General features: G+C 44.1%; 2 protein-coding genes across 2 annotated transcripts in view; one reads left to right on the top strand and one right to left on the bottom strand.

Annotated features, from left to right (window-relative positions):
• Positions 1-3,206: 3,206 nt before the first annotated feature.
• The window catches only part of LOC103256245 (probable E3 ubiquitin-protein ligase HERC3), a gene marked incomplete at its 5' end in the record, with an annotated part of 32,345 nt that continues 13,631 nt past the window's right edge, over positions 3,207-21,920 (bottom strand). The window contains 3 exons of the mRNA XM_008054149.1: positions 3,207-4,929; positions 8,370-8,472; positions 8,695-8,878. Coding sequence (XP_008052340.1) covers positions 4,721-4,929; positions 8,370-8,472; positions 8,695-8,878 — 496 coding nt within the window. The remainder of the gene's footprint in view (positions 4,930-8,369; positions 8,473-8,694; positions 8,879-21,920) is intronic.
• NAP1L5 (nucleosome assembly protein 1 like 5) lies at positions 19,032-20,957 on the top strand. Its single transcript, XM_008054143.2, has one exon. The coding sequence runs from the start codon at positions 19,131-19,133 to the stop codon at positions 19,689-19,691; it is 561 nt and encodes a 186-aa protein (XP_008052334.1). The 5' UTR covers positions 19,032-19,130; the 3' UTR covers positions 19,692-20,957.

Here is a 21,920-nt window from a genome sequence, read left to right as displayed (position 1 = left end):
AGCTAGCCTAATTAAGAAAAAAAGGGAGCAGAGTGGTGTCTGTTAGGACCCACTTTCTCAGGTTGTGCCTTCTTGCTGTGTCCTCACACAGTAGGAGGGGCAAGGCACCCCTCTGGGTTGTTTGATGAGGGCACTAATCCACTCAAGGGCTCCGCCCTCCTGATGAAATGACCTCCCAAAGGCCCCACCTGCTGATACTGTCACCTTGGGGGTTAGTTCCCAACACAAGAACTTTAGAAGGACACAAACGTTCAGATCATAGCAGTGCCCACTGACATCTTGGTCAGGATAAAGAGGGACTATCCTATGTGACATGAGTCATTATGCATTCCTGGTCCTGGACCACTAAGTGCCAGCCAAGACCCCCAACAGATGGCATGAGAACTGCATGTTTGATCAATGCTGAATTGCACATTGGCCGCAAAGCTAAACTCACTGTGATGTCTTTATAGATGTGCGGTCAAGAAAGTTACCAGCCACATCACGGTGTTCCTTTTATTTTGTCCACTGAGTATCCACAAGTTTGCTGCCCATTTCCAGTAGCTGGGCATAATACAGTTCATGATCAAGTCCAGGTCCCACCATTTTGTGATCGTGAGCAAGTTATTTTCTCGAAACATTCATTCCTTCATGTGAAAACCTGGGATATCACTGGTTAGTACAGTGACCGAGAGCCTATTATGTGTGATGCACTATTCTTTGTGCTTTCTGTGAATTCACTTAATCCTCCTAACAGCTCCATGAGGTAGGCACTATCTCTGTCCCCATTTTGCATAGGAAGAAAATGCACAGAGGGGATAACCTGCCCAAGGCCACAAGCTAGAAAATGGCAGAGCCAGGAGGGCCATGGTGGCAATTAAATTGACTAGTGTGTACAAAATGTTGGTGCAGGGAATTTGTACAAGGTCTACTACTATGCACACAATCAACACAGGTTAGTTATGATCACAGTCGAAACCTTAGTCTCCACTTCCACGGGTTAAGTCTTAGATAAAACTTGATTTTCTTACTACTGTGACAGAAAAGTCCAAACACATGTTTTCTCTGGTTCAACATCCATGTAATTATGATTCAGGTTCATTCTGAGACTTCAGGAAGGTTATCCACTCTGTTCTTGTGATTCTGCAAGTCTGATCTCATGGGGTTTGGCAAGTTCTTTTCTGTAAAGGGCTAAATATTCACGTCAGGCTTTGGAGGCCCAGTCTCTATCATATATCCTTCCTTTTTAAAAATGTTCAACCCTTTTAAAATGCAAAAATCATTTCCCCCATCTCTCCTCATAACACCCCCATCACTTCTCCATATCTCATATCGCACTTCCCAGTCTCACCCCATCACTTCCCCATCTCTCCCATTACTTCCTCCATCACTTCCCCATTTCTCCCCATTACTTTCCCTTCTCTCCCCATCACTTCCTCATCTCTCCTCCATACTTCCCGCATCTCACCCCCATCACTTCTCCATCTCTCTCCCATCACTTTTTCATCTCTTCCATACTTCCCTCACCTCTACCCCATCACTTCCCCATCTCTCCCTCATCACTTCTGCCATCTTTCTCCCATCACTTTCCCACCTCTCTCCCATTATTGCCTCTATCACTTCCCCATCTCTACCTATCACTTTCCTATCTTTCACCTATCACCTCCCTATTTCTCCCCCGCCACTTCCCCATGTCTCCCCTACCACTTTTCCATCTCTTTCCTATACTTCCCTCACCTCTCCCCATAACTTCCACCATCTCTCCCCCATCACTTCCCTATCCCTCCCATCACTTCATCTCTACCATCACTTCCCCAGTTCTCCACATCACTTCCCCATCGCTCCCTATACTCCCCCCATCACTTCCTCAACTCTCCCCCATCACTTTTCTATCTCTCTGCTGTCTCCTCCCCAATCTCTCCCCATCATTTCTCCCAGCTCTTTCCCATCACTTCACCCATCTCTCCCCTGTCACTTCCTCCACCTCTCCAATTACTCCCCATCTCTCCCTACCTCCCATGACTCTCCATCTCTCCCACATCACTTCCCCATCTCTCCTCATCACTTCCCCTAGCTCTTCCCCATCTCTCCTCATCCTCCATCACTCCCCATCTTTCCCCCATCACTTCCTCCCTCTCTTCACTTTCCCAATCTCTCTCCTATCACTCTCCCATCTCTCCTCCATCACTTCCCTCATCTCTCCCCTATCACTTCCCCCAGCTCTCCCTCATCACTTCCTCCATCTTTCCCCCACATCTTCCCATATTTCCCTATCACTTCAGCCACTTCTTTCCCCATATCTCCCCATCATGTCCCTCATCTCTCCCCATCATGTCCCTCATCTCTCCCCATCACTTCCCCCATCTCTCCTGTCTCCTTTCCATCACTTCCCTACCTCCCTCTCATCACTTTTCCCATGCCTCTCTTCATATACTCTTCTCTAGATCCACTGCCAACCCCCTCCCGACTCTGAGATGCTGTCTTTCTGCTTCAGTCCTTTCCACTCCAATGCCTTTGGAGTTCCATCATCCCCTTCTTCCTTCTTAAAACCATGTTCTGGGCTGTTCACTCCAACGTTCTGAACAAACCCCACGTGGCTACCCACTACAGTTTCAATGCTTAACGTGGTTCCTGAGCCCCAAATCTACCTTCTCCCCAGTCTTATTTACCAGTATTCATCATTATTCACTTATTTCCTCTGGTACTCTCTTCAAACTGTTCCTGACCCTTCCCTAAATATGCCCTCATGTTCAAGCCTTTGCTGAAGCCTTCCCTCCCTGAGAAATGCCTTTTCAGCCATCCTGCTTTCATGACCCCATTCCTTCTCATGCCATCCTCTCTGCCCCTGCTTTTGACTCCATTTCCACAGAACTTTGGTTCCTGTCAAATTTTCCACAAATTTGGCAGGAACCAAATTTGACCTTCTATTACATTATTTAGGTATATAAACAAATGCTTTATTTCTGCTTGAAAGCAAGCTGTCTGTTCTGAAATTATAACAAGAAATAGTCTTCAACCAGGCAACATGGCAAGATCTCCTCTCTACAAAACATCAAAAACTTAGCCAGGCATGGCGGTGCACACCTGTAGTCCTAGCTACTTGCGAGGCTGGGGCAGAAGGATCGCATGAGTCTAGGAGGCTGAGGCTGTGATGAGCTATGATCATGCCACTGCCTCCAGCCTGGGAAACAGAGTGAGTTCCTGATTCAAAAAAAGAAAAGAAATAATTTTAAGTTAAAACACCAAATTTATTGCATAATATTGACTATATGCACACACATAGAAAATAAACATTTCATATAACTGTATATCTTTTTTTATCTTGTATTTATAAAGACTGAAAAACTACCAATTTAGCAACTGGAATTAGTTTTAAAAACAAAAAGAAAAGCAAAAATCTACAATCCTTCATTTGAAGTTGATGCTGTATCACGGTTCATAAATACTTCATTTTATATAAATAAGTCTTTTCTCTAGTTACTAGGAATTTAAAATTAGGCTTACATGGATTCTTTAATCATGTCAAATTATCTTACCCATGATGAGGAAGGTTGAGCATGTCATTATTTTTGAGATACATGTATTTGATTTAAACACCATCCCCCGAAATCCCACTGTAAACAAACATTTCAATTGTGATAAACAAAGTCCCATAATAAAGTCCTTAAGTCTTATCAATCAGAGAAGAGAAAAAAAAATCTGAGTAAAAAAAAAAAAAAAAAGACTGCATGCATCCACTAGAAGGAGCAGCAAGGAGGGAGCATCGTATCAAGTAACAGAGACAGAGAAGGGGAGAGGAAGGGCTGTAGGGGGACGTGGGGGGAAGTGAAGACAGGAACGTGACTTTGGGAGGAAGCCAGGCAGGAAGAGAGGCGGCAGAAAGAAAAGTGGTAGAGGACATACAGTGACAGAGGAAGGGACAAGAAACGGATTATGTCTACCTCTCTTGGAGAATATAGAGATTGAAAATAATTAGTGGTAACGGAAGGGGCGGAGCTGAACCACCGTGTAAAGGAAGCTCAGCTGCAACTCTGAGCTGCTCTGCACATCTTTCATGAGGTCTAGGAAACAGGCACAGCCAAGGCAAGGCTGTTGCTCCCCCAAGAATTTTTCTTTAAGCAAGATATGTTCACAAAGTCTCCCATAAATTCTCAAGACTTCTGCCAGAGTAATGGACCCAGACACAGTTTTCAGAGTTGGGAGTCTTTGAAGTCGGGCCTTCCTCCTTCGGGTTACAGGGCTGCCACAAGCCAGGGCTGTGGCCGGGGCTGCAGAGGAAGCAGGTGTTCCACGAGCGCAAGGGAGAGAGGACAGAGCCGTCAGAACCATTATTCCAGAGGAGTGAGAAGTTAGGAGAAGGACACTGTGAGAAAGGAGGGAGACCAAGAGAGACATCTAGGAAAATGAAAATTCAAAAACCCACTGTCATTTTAACCAGCAGAATGTAACACATTCACATGTTATAAGAATGCTGGGGAGTTTGGTTTAAAACAAAAGCAAGACAAACAAAAACAAAACCGCCTCCAGACAAGAGCCAATTTTTCACCCCATCTCCAGCCCCTAATTTTTCAAAAAGGTTGACCGCTTTACAATCCCAGAAACACATCAACCAGGTTCAGGATTCAAAAGTCCCAACCCACTTACACAATAAAAAAATAGAAATCACGCCCCTATGGTTCTCTGTACAGGCCTCAATGTGACACTGAGGAAGGAAGGGAAACCGAGGACAAGCTGGGGAGCCTCAGGCCAGACTAAACCCTTCATAGTTGTCAAGGGCCTGGGTCAGGCGTGCACTCAGAATCTCCTTGCTGCTGTACTTGGGGAGGTCCAGCAGGTTGTAGCAAGTGTGGGCCACAGGCAAGTACTCCTCCCCGCTGGCTGTGGACTGGATGGCGATCTGTAGGCTGGCCATGCCGTAGATGGGGATCCGGTCACTGCCAGTCAGGAACACTGCAGAGAAAGAGGAGAGGCATCAACAGCTCTGTCGCTGTAAGTGGACCTCAGGGCCCTCCTCACAACAGGAGGGGAAGGCCTGACACCCTGTGGCTCGCATGGGAAGTACAGTTACATCTGTGTGCCAACACATATCCATGGAATGATGCTCACATGTCTTCAAAAAAAAGGGTACCTACATAATGAACATTTGTATACCTAACCCTGAGTTGTACTCCACATCTTTAAAATTAAAAAAAAAAACAAAAAACGGCCTCCATCAAACGTACGCCCTCATCAATTTTATGAGCGTTCACAAACCAAAGAGGAAAATAACATTGTTGTTTTTTTTTTGAGTTGGAGTCTCACTCTGTTGCCCCGACTGGAGTGCAGTGGCACGCTTCCGGCCACCACAGCCTCGACCTGCTGGGCTCCGGCGATCCTTCCGCCTCAGCCTTCCAAGTAGCTGGAACTACAGGCGCGTGCTACCACGCTTGGCTAAATTTTTTTTTTTTTTTTTGATTTATTGTAGAGACGAAGTCTCGCCAAGTTGCCCAGGCGGGTCTCGAACCCACGGGCTTGGGCAATCCACTCACCTCAGCCTCCCAAAACGCAGGATTACAGGCTGAGCCACCGAGACCGGCAGAAAATCACTTTTGATACAGGAAAAGAGGAGCTGACCTCAGGGGGAACCAGGAGGAAGACCAAAGTCCCTGTGACCTCAGGGTCCCTTCCACCTCAAGAGCCTGAGGCAGCATTGCCTGTACCACCCTGGCTATTGAGTTTCCATTGACAATTTCATTTGCTCTCTTTTTCCTGTCTCCATCTTCCTTCCTTCCTTGTTGGAGTCTCACACTGTTGCCAGGCTGGAGTGCAGTGGCACACTCACGGCCACTCCAGCATCGACCTGCTGAGCTCTGGCAATCCTTCCATCTTGGCCTTCCAAATAGCTGGAACTACAGGCACATGCTACCACTCCCGGCTAATTTTTTATTTATTGTAGAGACAAGGTCTTGCCAAGTTGCCTGGGCTGGTCTCAAACCCATGGGCTCAGACAATCTACTCGCCATGGTCTTCCAAAGTGCTGGGATTATAGGTTGAGCCACCAAGCCTAGCCCATCTCCATTTTTTTTAATCCAGAAGAGCTGACCCAGGCATTTGACATTTCACTCTTGTGACATGCACTGTGACTTGGCAGAGAAAGGGAGAGGGGAGAGAGAGAGAGACCCAATTGTCGTTCCCTGTTTTCTGGTGCGGAATAACTTTATCATCATTGAATTGCTGAAAATTACTATAATAAAATCTTTTTTTTTTTTTTTTTTGAGTTGGAGTCTTACTCTGTCGCCCAGACTGGAGTGCAGTGGCTGCTCCCGGCCACCGCAGCCTTGACCTGCTGGGCTCCAGCGATCCTTCCACCTCGGCCTTCCAAGTAGCTGAAACTACAGACGCACGCTGCCACACCCGGTTAATTTTTTTGATTTATTGTAGAGATGAGGTCTCGCCAAGTTAGCCCAGGTGGGTCTCGAACCCGTGGGCTCAGGGAATTCACTTACCTCAGCCTCCCAAAGCGCGGGATTACAGGCTGAGCCACCAAGCCCGGCTAATAAAATAATTAGTTAAGAAGTACCTTCAAATAACCTGCCATTCCCCAAGGCTGTGATTATAAACATTCTTGCCCAAATCTCCAGAGTTAATAAAAATGTACTTAAAGTTGGCCAGGCACAGTGGCTCACACCTGCAATCTCAGTTCTTTGCAATCTCAGAGGCAGGAGGATCACTTGAGGCTAGGAGTTGAAGACCAGCCTGGAAACATAGCAAGACCCAATCTTTACAAAAAAAATTTTAAAATAGCCAGGTATAGTGGCACACACCTGTAATCCCAGCTACTTGGGAGGCTGAGGAGAGGATCATTTGAGCCCAGTTCAAGGTTACAGTGAGCCACGATCATGCCAGCTGAGTGACAGAATGAGACTTTGGTCTCTCTTAAAAAAATTTTTTTCCCCATAAGTCTGATAGCTCCTGAAATGTCTTTTTCTTAAAGAAATCTCCAGGCCCATGGGCAGGCTTCTCTTCAATGTCACAGCCCAGAGAGCTCACTCAGCAAATCTTCCCATCATTAGCTCAGATGCCTACTGGTAACTCAACAGCCAACGTAACTGGGCAGAGGCATCACGGGGCCCTTCTGAAGAATTCTTTTTTTTTTTTTTGAGTTGGAGTCTCACTCTGTTGCCCAGACCGGAGTGCAGTGGCACACTCCCAGCCACCGCAGCCTCGACCTGCTGGACTCCGGCCATCCTTCCGCCTCAGCCTTCCAAGTAGCTGGAACTACAGGCGCGCGCTACCACATCTGGCTGATTTTTTGATTTATTGTCGAGATGAGGTCTCACCAAGTTGCCCAGGCCGGTCTCGAACCCGCAGGCTCAGGCAATTCACTCACCTCAGCCTCCCAAAGAGCGGGATTACAGGCTGAACCACCGAACCTGGCTTCTGAAGAATTCTTGAGTGAGATATTCACCTTCTCTCACCGGTGCTACAAGTGAGCAGCAGAATTGGGGGATAAGTCCTGCATTCATACTGATGTATGCTCAGTCTTATAAAGCAAGAGAGACTGCCTCTCACACCCTGAGCTTTTGGCTTTGTATGGATACAATTCTACACCATTTACTGGCTAATTTCTGACCCTGATTCCACACAGACCAAAACGGAGAAGAACCTCAGCTGTTTTTGAAAAGTTGAGCCGTTTATGTAAATTAGACATCATTCTCTTCTCCAAAGTCACTGCCCTTCTCAAATGTCATCTAGCCAGCTACAAAGAACCATATGTTGTGTGATTCCATTTATACGAAATGTCCAGAACAGGAAAACCCCCAGACATAGAAAGATTGGTGGAAGAAATGGGGAATGATTACAATGGGTACAGGGCTTCTTTTTGAGGTGATGAACATGTTCTAAAATTGTGTGATTGTTTCACAACTCTGTGAATATACAAAAACCACTGAACTGCACATTTTAAATGGGTAGATTTCATGATATATGAATTACATCTCAACAAAGCTGCTATAAATCTTATCTTCTCAGTTCTATCTGCAGGTAATACTCTGTAATATTTTTTTAAAGATAAAGAGATAAGGAAGGTTAATCCAAACAGTTTGCTTTCATAAATGTAACATTTAAAGGAATCACTTACATATAAAATAATTAGTATGTTTAGAACTGAAAATCAGTGAAATACTTCTTTTCTTTCTTTTCTTCTTGCAGTCCCTCCTGTTAGGTAACAGGTAGGGACTCACAATCTGTGCTGGACCTGAGATACCATTAAGACAAAAAGCATCAACATATTTAATTACTTGCACTTTACCACCTAAAGGAGTTAAACATTACTTGTGGAGTATGTCACCCTACACTGTGTGTTAGACTAAAATGTGGACAAATACCATATTGAGATTACTGATACTTACAGAGAAACTTCTTCTTCTTTTCCAATGGAAACTCATGAAATGTTTCCCAAAAGAGTTTCACAGTGGGATGTGTGGCTGAATAATCACCCTTGTAGATGGCAGTCTGTCCAAAAAAAGACAAAAGGAAAAAAAATGAATCTTACAGAAGATGATCACAGTGGACATCATACGCCATTTGCATTTGAGACTAAGCAATAAGTGCCGAGACACAGGGACTCCAGATCCTTCTATAATGCCATGCACTTTTGACTGAGGCCGGGCCTGGGCACACCCCTGGGTGGCCACCGCTTTGCCAGAGTATGGGGATGATGTCTTCTGTGCTCACCTCTTCCAGTTCTTTCCAGTTGTAGTTGCTATTCCCCACCATCATGGCCCTGAGCTCTGAAGGTTGGAAGAGCTCAAGGACTTTGCCGCCACACACTTTCAGGAAGCCGCTGGAGAAGGCTGTATACCACTCGTGAACTGAGATTTGGAAGACATAATTCACATAAGCATCCACAAACTCCTGCCTGCCAGAAGACCAAAGAAACAGAAGACATTTAGCTCAAAGTCATAAGGAGTTTATAAAGTCATCCTTCTACATGAGGTTGAGAGTGATGTGGAATGGAACATCATCAAATTCTCACACTAGGAGGCATCCAAAGGCCTCGTGTAGGTCACCAGCTCTCCTCTCCTCCCCTCTGTCCCAGTGCCGAGAATCTACCAAGTGTCTCAGGTGATCTGGGGCAAGGTGGGGTGAGATGGGTGGGAGAGGCAGCCAGGGAGGGAGAACCACGCTACTAACTGGTGCTCCCATGTTCATCTTGTTTAAGGTCCTGCTTTTAAAAATTTAGCTTAGGAAAAAAATAAGACATTTTCTGCTTTAAAAAAAAAAGTCTAAAATAAGAGGTCTAGGCTACTTCCCCTATTCTCAGAAACAAATAAAACTAAATCACCTGATATTTGTATCCTCACCTATTTTATTTTATCTTTGTGGATGAAGGGGTACACATGCAGTTTAGATACACGGATGTATTGTGCAGTGGTGAAGCATATCAGCTTTACTGCACCCATCACCTGAACAGTGAACGCTGTACCCAATAGACAATTTCTCATCCTCACCCCCATCCCACCCTCCCACCTTCTGGAGTCTCCAGTGTCCACTGCTCCCCTCTGGATGTCCATGTGGACCCACTGTTTAGCTCCCATTTGTAAGTGAGAACATGCAGTGTTTGACTTTCTGTTGCTGAGTTATTTCACTCAGGACAACAGCCTCCAGTTCCATCCATGTTGCTGCAGAAAACATGGTTTCATTCTTCTTATGGCTGAGTAGTGTTTCATAGCAGGCATGTACATGTATCACATTTATAATCCAATCATCCATGGATGGACGCTGCGGTAGAGTCTATGACTTTGCTATTGTGAATAGTGCTGCAACAAACAAGCAGGCAAAGGGTCTTCATAAAATGATTGCTTTTCCTTTGGATAGATACCTAGTAGTGCTCACCTATTTTAAAAGGCAATTTTACAACTTCTTTCTTATAAACCCTGCAACTATCTCTGGCAAATCTCAAATAATGGCCCCATCTCACTAGTGATCAGGTAAACGCAAATGAAGACAACTTGCCACTCGTACACCTCAGGCTGGCATGAGCTTAAACATTAGAAGATACCAGCGGCGAGTCAGGTGTGGGGAAATGGGCGCCTTATATGCAACTAGTGGGAGACAAACTGTGAAATCACGAGAACTAAAAATAGCCACCATGGAATAACCGAAGACCGACCAAACGAGAAAAATGAAGGCTATTTGCTGAGTGCACACTACAGCAAGGGGGTCACCCACTGTCATTTATGCTCTGGCAGAGCCTCAAAAGCAAGTAGAGGAGAGGAAAGCTTTACAGTGGAACAAAGGGAAGGCTTCAGGGGTGCCTGATCAGAGGCTGCTGACCTGGAAAGCCGTGCGTGGGTAACAGGGTATCCCAAGTGACTGCTTAAGGGTACGTATTCAGCTTCGTATGGTGGGTCCTAAGTTGGAATGGGGACACAAGTTAGGGAGGCTGTCGGTTATTCATCAAATCCTGGTCAACTTGGGCCCATTGTCGCAGAAGTCAATGAGAGGGAGAGAGAGAGCGGCCAGGCTTCCTGCAGGTCTCCCTCAAGGCAGGCTGGCTTCCTGGGCTGCCTGGTGAGGATAAAAGGTTGGTTTCCTGAGCAGGCTGCTGTAGATTGTGGGCCAGAGCTCTAGGTTTCTATATGGCCTGGCCACTGTCCTCAGGTATGTTCAGTCTCTCATGAGTGCACATGTACACTGTGAGCTGAAACATAAACGTCTGGGGAGAAAATGTGTCTCTGTCCAGAGAAGTTGAAAATGTAAATACTGGCCAGACTCGATGGCTCAGCCTGTAATACCAGTACTTTGGGAGGCCAAGTTTGAGTGGATTGCCTCAGCCTGCGGGTTCAAGACCAGCACAGGCAACTTGGCGAGACCGCATCTCTACAATAAATAAAAAATTAGCCAGGTGTGGTAGTGTGTGCCTGTAGTTCTGGCTACTTGGAAGTCTGAGGTGGAAGAATCACCAGAATCCAGCAGGTTGACACTGGGGTGGTCATGATCATGCCACTGCACTCCTGGGTGACAGAGATTCCAATTAAAAAAAAAAAACTAAAGAAAATGTAAATACCCTTTGACCTTGCTATCTACTAGCAGGTGGGTGACCCAGAGCAACTGTAACTGGTGTAACATGTGTGCACAGAAAGATGAGAACAAGGATATGCACTGCAGCATTTTCTTGTAATAAGAAAATCTAGAGAAACAAAACTCAATATCCATTTAAAATAAGAATGGACCAAAAAAATGGTATAGAAAATTTTAAAATTTCCTGAAACAAATGAAAATAGAAACACAACATACCAAAACCTATGGGATATAGAAAAAGTAGTAACAAAAGGGAAGTTTATAGCAATAGACATCTACAGCAGAAAAGTAGAAAGATTTCAAATAAACAACCTAATCATGAATCTCAGGGAAACAGAAAAGAACAATCCCAACTCAAAATTAGTAGAAGGAAATAAATCATCAAGATCAGAGCAGAAATAAAATCGAGACCAGAAAAACACACACAAGATAAATGAAATCAAAATTTGATTTTTAAAAGGTAAACAAAATTCACAAACCATTAGCTAGACTAACCAACAAAAAAAGTGAAAAGATTCTTATAATAAAATAAAAAACGAAAAGGGGGACATTACAACTGATATCACAGAAATGCAAAAGATCATTAAAATGGTTATAGACAACTACACACTAACAAGTCAGAAGACACACACACAGGCACACACACACTCACTCAGACACACTCACACACCACACACATGCTCTGTTCCCCAGCATTTCCATGGAGGCAAAGGGTATGTTTATGATCCAAGCAAGCCAACCTAAATAAATGGAGACCATGTATAATGAAATATCTAAGTTATAGAAAACTGTACATGCCTAAGCAACTGTGGTCTGAGGCACTAGGTGACCTCAGTTACCCTTTGCCCCTCTCCCAGTGCCTCTGTTTCCTTACTTAAAGCTCAGTACATGTTCAATTTTAAAGGTCCTACAGCTCTGGGTGGGACATACTCATGAATAATGTGAGAATCGTCCCAATCACAGCACCCAATCACAGCGGAAGCTCTCGGATGAGAGTGTTTGGAGGGCTGAGGTGCTGTCTCAATGGGCAGGGCTCGAGTACCAGACTCGAAAGCCATTATTAGGAACCAGCCAAAAGTCACAGTTGTGCTGCCATCTTCTCAGCTCACAGGCCTTCCTATCCCCAGACCATTCCCAGTCTGGCGGCTTCCCTAATCCAGTAAAAGGTGCAGATGGTAGGCAGGTTACAGGAGAAAGCCGACCCTCCCGGTTAAAAGTCCCTGACTCAAGACAGACCTCAAGATCCCCACTAGTGCTGCTGTTGGACAATCAGAAAAAGATCATTAAAATATATTCCCTCACTCATCCCATCTCTGTAGGCCAGAGACACAGGGCAGGGACAGACTCTCTGGAGGCCTGACAGGATTGTGAAAAGGGAAGAAAAAGAAACAAGGGACCCTTGTTTCCTTGGTCTTTGGAATTAAAGCTGCCTCCAGATGAGGGACAGGTAGCTAAACATGACCGTGACAATTATAATTGATGACAATTGCTTGGCTGCAAAAAATATAAACCAAGAGATGTTGTTAGAGATCATGCAGCAGCTACAGATCAGAGAAAAACCTAAGAACCAGGTTTTGGCTATAGTAAGAATCAGAAAACCCCAGAGATGTAATGAAGGGTCTCTTAGGACACCAGTATGAATGGGCTGCATGTGCTTTCTCTGTCTTTCTATCACTGTGACTCTAATCCCAGAACAACAGCTATGAGCATGACCATCTTGGGTCCTACTAATTTATGGTACAGACTAAACACAGTGAGGGAGGACTAAGACCAGTGAGGAAGGACTAGACCCAATGAGGAGTCTCAACGTTGAGTCTGCAGCCATCAGAGGAGATGCTGCCTGGTGCTGAGCAGAGAGAAACAAAGGTTGTCAACTGAGGAAGATGTCACGTTTTCATGTCAATGCAGTGACAGCAGCAGGCCACATATGCCAAATGAGGAGGTGACATGCCGTTCCCAGAGCATGCCCAACTCCAATTTAAAAGTGAGAGGAGGAGCTGGGGATGCTTCTTCAAGAGAAGGTATTTTAAGGACTTTGCTACATTAACTTGGCTCCAACCACTGTCGAGGAATTTCAGGTGGCTTTCCAGAAGGTTTTTTTTTAGCTTTTAATGTTGACATAATTTCACATTTACAGAAAAGCTGCAAGAATAATTTGGGGAACTCCATATACCCTTTACCTAGATTCACTATTTATATCTTGACCCATCCACCTTATCATTCTCTCTCTCTCTATCCTCTGTGTATGATTATTTAGATTAAAATTATGGACTTCTTAGCCGGGTGTGGTAGTGCGTGCCTGTAATTCCAGCTACTTGGAAGACTGAGGCGGAAGGATCGCCGGAGCCCAGCAGGTCGAGGCTGCAGTGGCCGGAAGTGGCCACTGCACTCCAGTCTGGGTGACAGAGTGAGACTCCAACTCAAAAAAAGAAAAAAAAAAAGTATGGACTTCACTGCAAATTGAATGGAGTTAGAGACCATCATACTAAGTGAACTATCACAGAAACAAAGAATTGAATACCACACATTCTCACTCATAAGTGGGCTCTGAACATTAATCACATTAGCACAATGGAGGGATTGGTTGTCACTGGGCAATGCTAGGGGATGGAAGGAGGGAGGGGGACACGTGACAACACAAAGGGTATCTGCTCCCAAACCAGGGAAAGTGAGGACCAGTTAGAGGCACAAACTTCACCTGCATGCAGCTTGCTTATGTAGTTAATCCTTACTTGTATCTCACATTTCTATAATAAAACAATTTTTAAAAAATGAAGTCATATTTTTTAAAAGAAAAAATGATAATGAACAATTACAGAGTGTTCACAAGGTGCCAGTCACTGCAGTGAGTCCTCAGATATACATTATCTCAGCGAATATTCAAAACTACCTTGAGTGAATGTTACGGTATGAGAATTATATCTCAATAAAAATAAAAGTACAAAAACATTAAGAAAAAAACAACCCTTTGAGGTTGGTATGACTATCATTCCAGTTTCAGAACTGAGTCCAAAATAAACAATTAGCATGGGGGCTGGGGCAAAGACGGAAGCCAGAAGTCTGAATACAGACCTGCATTCCCAACAACCTTGCCGAGGTGCCACCCTTCCTCATGTCTTGCTTCTCCGCATTTCCAGCTGTGTGGGAAGTTACAATTCGCCAAAAAAAAGATGTGATCGCAGCTGGGCTCAGTGGCTCAGCCTGAAATCCCGCGCTTTGGGAGGCTGAGGTGAGTGGACTGCCTGAGCCCGCGGGTTCGAGACCCACCTGGGCAACTTGGCAAGACCTCATCTCTACAATAAAAATTAAAAAATCAGCCAGGTGTGGTAGCGCACGCCTGTAATTCCGGCTACTTGGAAGGCTGAAGCAGAAGGATCGCCGGAGCCCAGCAGGTCGAGGCTGTGGTGGCCGGGAATGGCCACTGCACTCTAGTCTGGGCGACAGAGTGAGACTCCAACTCAAAAAAAAAGATATGATCGCATACGGGCTCTACAGTGTTTACAGCTAGGTATTACTGCAGCCCCAATTACACACTAGAGTCTATCAACTCCACAAAAAAAGACAACTCTTAACAAGCTGATGTGAGTTTTAAGCACATACCATTAAAAGGACAGAGACTATAAATACTGCTGATGGTTTTTAGAAGTCTGAATCCAAACTATAGTAAGGGTATTTTTAAAAGCTTATGAAGCTGATTCTAAAATTTATCCAGAAAGTCAAAGGAACTACAAGAGTCAAAACAATTTTGAAAAAGAACACAAAAAGACAACATACATTACAGATTTCAAGGCTTTATGTTATAAAGCTACAGTTATCAAGAGTGGTATTGGCCGGGCTCCGTGGCTTAGCCTGTAATCCCGCGCCTTTGGGAGGCTGAGGTGAGTGGATTGTCGAGAACCGCCTGGGCAGCGAGACCTCATCTCTACAATAAATCAAAAAATCAGCCGGGTGTGGTAGTGCATGCCTGTAATTCCGGCTACTTGGAAGGCTGAGGCGGAAGGATCACCAGAGCCCAGCAGGTCGAGGCTGCAGTGGCTGGGAGCGGCCACTGCACTCCAGTCTGGGCGACAGAGTGAGACTCCAACTCAAAAAAATAAATAAATAAAATAAAATAAAATGTTTAAAAAAAAGTGGTATTGGTGAAAAAACAGACACAGACTAATGAAAATAAATGCAAAAGAAGAAAAAGCCCGGAACAGGCCAATACATATAAGGTCAATTGATGCCTGACACATTTGCAAAGGCAATTCAATAGAGAAAAAGCACTGTTTTCAACAAGTGATGCTGGATCAACAAGACATCATATGCTTCCCTCCCATACAAAAGTTAATTCAATATGGATCACAGCCTAAATGTGAAACCTAAAATTATAAAACTTCTAGGAAAAAGTCTTTGCAACCTTGGGTTTGGCAGACACAAGAATGACACAAGAAGTACAAACCATAAAATATAAATTAATAAAATAAACTTGATCAAAAATTTAAAACTCTGCTTTTTGAAGACACTATTACAAAAATGAAAAGACAAGTCATGAACTAGAAGAAAATATTTGCAAAGTACATATGTCACAAAGGACTTGCATCTAGATAAAGAACATTTAAAACTCAACAAGGAAGCAGAAAGACCAATTTAGAAAAGAGGCAAAAGACTAAAGCAGACACTTTATCAAAGAAGATATAAGAAAGATACAGAAGCATATCAGGAAATACCCAATACCATTCATCATTAAGGACAGCACTACACAGCTATTAGATTAGCAACAAAAACCTGGCAATACCAAATGCTCGCAAAGATGTAGAGCAGCTGAAACTCTCATACACTGCTGATGTGAAATGACACAGCCAAGCTATAGTTTTGATGTTTGTCTCTTCCAAATCTCATGTTGAAATCTGACTCCCAATGCTGGAGGTGGGGCTTAGTCAGAGGAGTCTGGGTCATGGGGGTGAATTCCTCAAAAATAAATTAATGTCTTCTCTGTGGTTAGGGGCAGTGAGTGAGTTCTCACACTTTTAGTTCCCGTAAGAGATGGTTGTTAGAAAGATCTCACGTTGCCTTTCTCTCAGTCTCTCCCTTGCTTCCTCTCTTGCTGTGTAATCTCTGCATACACTGGCTCCTCTTCATCTTCTGCCACAAGAGGAAGCAGCCTGAGACCCTTACCAGATGCCCAATTAAACCTTCCAGCCAGCAGAACTATGAGCTAAATAAACCTCTTGTCCTTATAAATTACCCAGCCTCAGGTGTTTCCTGAGAGCAACACTAAATGGACTAAGACAAGTCATTCTGAAAAACAGTGTGGCAGCTTCTTACAAAGTCAAACATACATATACTTGAGGATCTAGCAATTCCACTGCTGGGTATTAATCCAAGAGAAATAAAAACATATGTTCATACAGAAACCTGTAGAAGAACAATTATAGTAGCATTATCCATAATCACAAAAAAGAAACACAAATGACAATGTGACTCAATAATAAAAAGGAACAAGTTATTAATATACACAACAACACAGATGGATCTCAAATTCACTATACTAACGAAAAAAGCCTAACTCGAAAGGCTTTTGAGTTTCCATATGACTACATTTATATGAAATTCTGGATAAAACAAAATCATTGAGACAGAAAACAGATCAGTGAACACCAGGGCTGGGAGTGAGCGAAGGCCACAGCAGAATCAAGGGGTGTGATGTTACTGTTCTATATTCATTTGTGAAAGCACCCCAAAAAGGGTGAATATTACTATATGTAAATTATGCCTCAATAAACCTAATAATAATAAGCTTAGCTTAACACTAAGTCTTAAGATCTGTTGACATGAGAATATAAAAATCTTGAAAGATGAGTACACCCTATCTGCCTCAAGCACGTTAAGTCAAATGGATTTAATAAGCAAAATTTTGTTTTGTTTTGTTTTGTTTTAGGTCTGTCACAACTTCTGAACTATAGGGGACAAAAGGCCCATTCTCTGCCTCTGATTCTGCCAATTAAGTGACACACACAGTAATATACTATCTTCACTTTATATTTCTGCTTCTGAGTGTATTATCTGTAAAATGAAAAAAGTCATTCCTAATCTCAAGGTGGCTGCAGCTATCGAGAGAAGATGTACGAAGTATATGGATGAGAGACAGAATATAGCGTCAGTCGATCAAATGTAGACACTGCATACTATTACATCAAATTCAGTCAGGTTCAAGACTGAAATTTCAACCTAAATAATAAAACCAGTCATTACAAATGGTAACAAGGAAGGAAGAAAATAAATTCTCTGGAGCAGAATTAAGAAAGTAAAATAAGGCCAGAGACCCGTAATTCCATCACTTTGGGAGGTAGAGGCAAGAAGACTGCCTAAGTTCAGGGGTTCAAGACCAGCCTGGGCAACTTGGCAAGACCTTGTCTCTACAATGAATCAAAAAATTAGCAGGGCGTGGTGGAGCATGCCTATATAGTTCCAGCTCCTTGGAAGGCTAAGGTCGAAGGATTGACTGAGCCCAATAGGTTAAGGCTATGGTGGCCATGAGCATGCCACTGCACTCCAGCCAGGGAAACAAAGTGAGACTCCAACTCAAAAAAAAAAATAAAAGTAAAATAGACAACAGGAATCACAAGGATGTTTTGGGGAATACACTGGGCCTTTGGGCCTTTTGTAAATGGTTACTTTCTTTGAAGAGGAGCACAAAGATGCCCTTTTCTAAGAGATAGTATTACTGTAGGTTATCTTTGCATATTAATAAATGCAATATTTTGTAAAAGAAAAAATTAAAACTATGAAAACTGTGCAACCTCTTTGGAAGACAGTGTGGCGATTTTTGAAAGAACTAGAAATTGAAAAAAAAAGAAAAAAAATTAAAACTTATCAAATGCTTGCTATGTGTCAGCACTAAGTGCTTTAACGTTATTAACTAATTCAATATTCACAAGAACCAAAAGATGGCACCAACTGTGCTTTGGGAAGTTATTTTCTAAGATTCACAGGCCTTAGGAATCACTTGAAAGGATCATCTATCTTCCATATCCAACTTGTAGGCCCCAATCCTTACATAAGAAACTCTCATTTTGGCTTAATAAAAGTAAAGAACTAAAACGTCTACTCACTTTGCTATTAGAGATCATTTGCCATTAGAGTTCGCTGTTTAAGACCTTAAAGTTTTCACATATAAACCACAAGCCCCACAGAGCAGACACTGAGCCGTGGAGCACCTTGGGGATAATGGTCGTGTGTATACACACGCGTATGTGTCCCTGGTGTAGATCAGAGCTAAACACATGCCTCAACCATACAAGAGAGGGCCCTTGCCCTGAGCCCCATGCTTTAGAAAGCCTCCTTCAACTTTATTACTTCCCACGGCCCAAAGATATTGTAGAACCTTCTAGAATACATATGAGAATACCCCAAGTTCTGAGACTTTCTAGCCACATCTCTTCAAACGGCTTCCAGGGTTCACCCTGCTGAGACGACCTTGCCACCAGGGCACGTGCTGTCAGGTATGTGTGGGACAACCAAGGGGACTTACATGAAAGGAGACTGGACATGGACGCGGCCCCAGCCACTCAGTGCACCCCAGGTCCCCAAAGGGGCAGGATGGACTCAAATCTCTGCCTCAACTTTCTGGTGGAGAATTTGGAGGAATCTAAGAGGTGACCAGCACCAGCTACGGAAAAAAGGAGACAAAGGCTAAGACACAGGCGCTGGCAGGTGTGTGAGCGCTTGCGTGGGATTAAGGGGAACGTGGCAATCAGGCTGAGGCCATGAAGCAGCTCAGCATCCACTGGCGTTTCCAAGGTACCAGTGGAGTTTCCCAGGCACCCACTGGCGTATCCCGGCCCTGCGCTGCAGGGGAGCAGGTCCACGTGTGCGGGGGGGCACAGGATGTTCAAAGATGCCCAGGCGAGGACTGGTGCAGTGTGCGCGGCCATCAGCTGATCGCCGGAAGCCAGTCGAGAGCTGCGGGGCCAGGGCGGGGCGCGGCCGACGTCACCGCACGGCCGCGCGTCACCGCCGCTTGCCGCATCCGCAAGATCTCCCCGGACCAGCTCGGGAGCAGGGCCGCTGCGGGAGCCACCAGATCTCTGCGGTCCTCGTCCATCATGGCCGACTCGGAGAACCAGAGCCCCGTGGAACCCAGCCAGGCGGCGGCGGCGGCGGCGGCGGAGGCTGCGGAGGAGGTAATGGCGGAAGGCGGCGCGCAGGGTGGCGATGCGGATGGCGCGGCGGGGGATGCGGATGGCGCGGCCGGGCAGATGGCCGAGGAGCCCCAGACCCCCGCGGAGAGTGCGACCAAGCCCAAAAATGACTTCATCGAGAGCCTGCCCAACTCGGTGAAATGCCGGGTCCTGGCGCTCAAGAAGCTGCAGAAGCGATGCGACAAGATCGAGGCCAAGTTTGACAAGGAATTCCAGGCCCTGGAGAAGAAGTACAACGACATCTACAAGCCCCTGCTCGCCAAGATCCAGGAGCTCACCGGCGAGATGGAGGGCTGTGCGTGGACCTTGGAGGGCGAGGAGGAGGAGGAGGAGGAGTACGAGGAGGAGGAGGAAGAGGGAGAGGAGGAGGAGGAGGAGGAGGCTGCGGCGGAGGCTGTTGCGGGGGCGGCCGCGCGCGCGAAGGATGCGGGTGCCCACGAGATGCCTGACGATGCCAAGAAGTAAGGGGCAGGGATGGTCGCGGGGGGACCGGCGGAGAACACAGCCTTTTTTTTTTTTTTTCCAAATATGGGTGGACTCGAGGCTCAGGTTTTTGACCAAAATGCAATGTGAATCCGTTCAGACATTCCTCAAAGAGATCAATTAGATCCTGGTCAGCCCGATTCAAATTTGACTTTCATTTCTAACCTGATAAGATCTATCTACCAAAAGGCGTTGAAGGAAACCAAATTAAGTTTAACATTATCTTCCCATGACTTCTTCGGGGAGGGCTAGAACGGAGGCTCACGAGGGGTGTGAGCGGATGCAGAGAACGTCACCTTAAACCCCATTCATCACGCGGTCATTACGCGGCACTCGGAACCCCCGAGCCAAGACGCACTCCTGATGCCTCATCCTTGCATTTCGTGAGTCCTGACATTTCGCAGTGCAGAGGAAGCAGAACCCCAGGAAAACGTCATCGCAGACTTTGCTCTTGTAACCCAGACAGCAGCCTGACGCTTCAGAGAAGGGTGATGGCATAGGGGAAGCCTGCGACGCAGATCACGCACCGCTGTTAACGGGGCCGGGAAAACTGCCATTTCAAGTTCTGAATAACTGAATGTAGGGAAACAACATGGTTCCAAGAGAGGGCGTGAAGCCTGTATAATATCGTCAACATGTGTATTCATTAGTTATGATCTCATGTTTTATGTGTTTTCTTGGTGGTGTCTATTTACAGAGGCGTAAAAAATATCCCAAATGTTTAAGTATTAAATCCCCTTACCTAGTGTTTTATTAGTATTAATTTACTTGAAGAAATGTAGAATGTAGCAAGCTCTGTAAAGCATGTGTATCCAGTGTTATGTCGTTTGATCCTGTGAAGTCTTTCTGTCATGTAGCTTTTAGGGTATAGCTGTGAAAATCATCAGAACCCTTCATTGAAGCTAATGTTTGGAAAAATATATACTTGAAGAACTAATCCAAGTGTGTGCCCCTAACCCCAGCTCAGAAGTAGAAAGGGTTTGAGTTTGCTTGTATTAGCTGTGCCTTCATTATTTTGCTATGTAAATGTGACATATTAAATATAAAATGGTGCATAATCAAATTTTACTGCTTGAGGATAGACTGGCATACAGAAAGGATTTTTAGGAAGAACATATTTAATGTAAAGACTCTTAGCTTCTTTGTGGGTTTTGAATTATGTGTGAGCCAGTGATCTATAAAGAAACATAAGCATAAAGTTGTTTACCACTGTGGTGTTAATAAAACAATATTTTCAAAAAAAAAAAAGACTTGGTACTCTGACTGCCTATATTCAAATCCTAGCTCTGCCTTTTAGTAAGGCACCCTGGGCAACTCAGCTAACACTCTCAGTGCTCAGTTTCTCCTCTCTATAAAAAGGAATACAATTAGTCCCTTCCTCATGTGTTACTATAAAGAACAAATTAATAAATGTAAAGCCTGTAGAACAATGTCTGACACACAGTTAAGTGCTGAATAATTTTCAGCTATTACTATTACATGAAGTATAAAGACAGATTAGAAAGTTAATCCTCCTTCTCTCCCATTACAAAAGGGGAGAACATGGACGTTATTGTGGCCCTATGTTTATGGTTCCTTATGATGAAGAATGTGGCCTTTAATTCAGAAACACAAGAAATTCAAAATAAACTATCTCGATTTTGTTTCTTCAGTATAAAATCAGGTTTTGATTTTTTCCCCAGAAAGGAAAAAGACTATTAATGTGACATTATAAATATATTAAAGATGCTATTCTTTAAAAATATTTGGGCATTCTGATGAAGCAAAACAATTTTTTTTTTAACTAGATTCCAAAAAAAATTGAAATTTGATGCCATTTTCTTCCATTTCCCTTAAGGGTTAAAATTACAAAGAAGCAAAATTACTGCTTTTCTGTAGGGAATGGAAGTACTGACCTGTTGCTACTGTGTAAGGGCCTGTGCAACAATTGAGTACAAACAACCTGAAGGTAATGTTAATCTTCCTTATGGCCAGGCCAATCAAAAAAGGAAATTAAGATATTATATTACATAGAAGTTCTAATAATCATGATTACCTTAGTAGAGAAAAAATGTAATAAGATTTAATATTCATTTCTCCAGGAATGAGAGAAGCCTCATTTCATATTTTCATTTAATATGTAGATCAAGCAAAATAGAAAAAATGACTAAGTTGTGACTAAAGGTGTAATTACTAGGAAAATTTTTTTGCAGGCAATTTTTTTTTGCAGGA

Source organism: Carlito syrichta, unplaced genomic scaffold (genome assembly GCF_000164805.1).
Source record: "Carlito syrichta isolate Samal-C Ts95f unplaced genomic scaffold, Tarsius_syrichta-2.0.1 Scaffold289150, whole genome shotgun sequence".
NCBI classification, from domain to species: domain Eukaryota; kingdom Metazoa; phylum Chordata; class Mammalia; order Primates; family Tarsiidae; genus Carlito; species Carlito syrichta.
The sequence above is the reverse complement of the archived record's forward strand: the minus strand, read 5'-3'. Positions and strand labels throughout refer to the sequence as shown.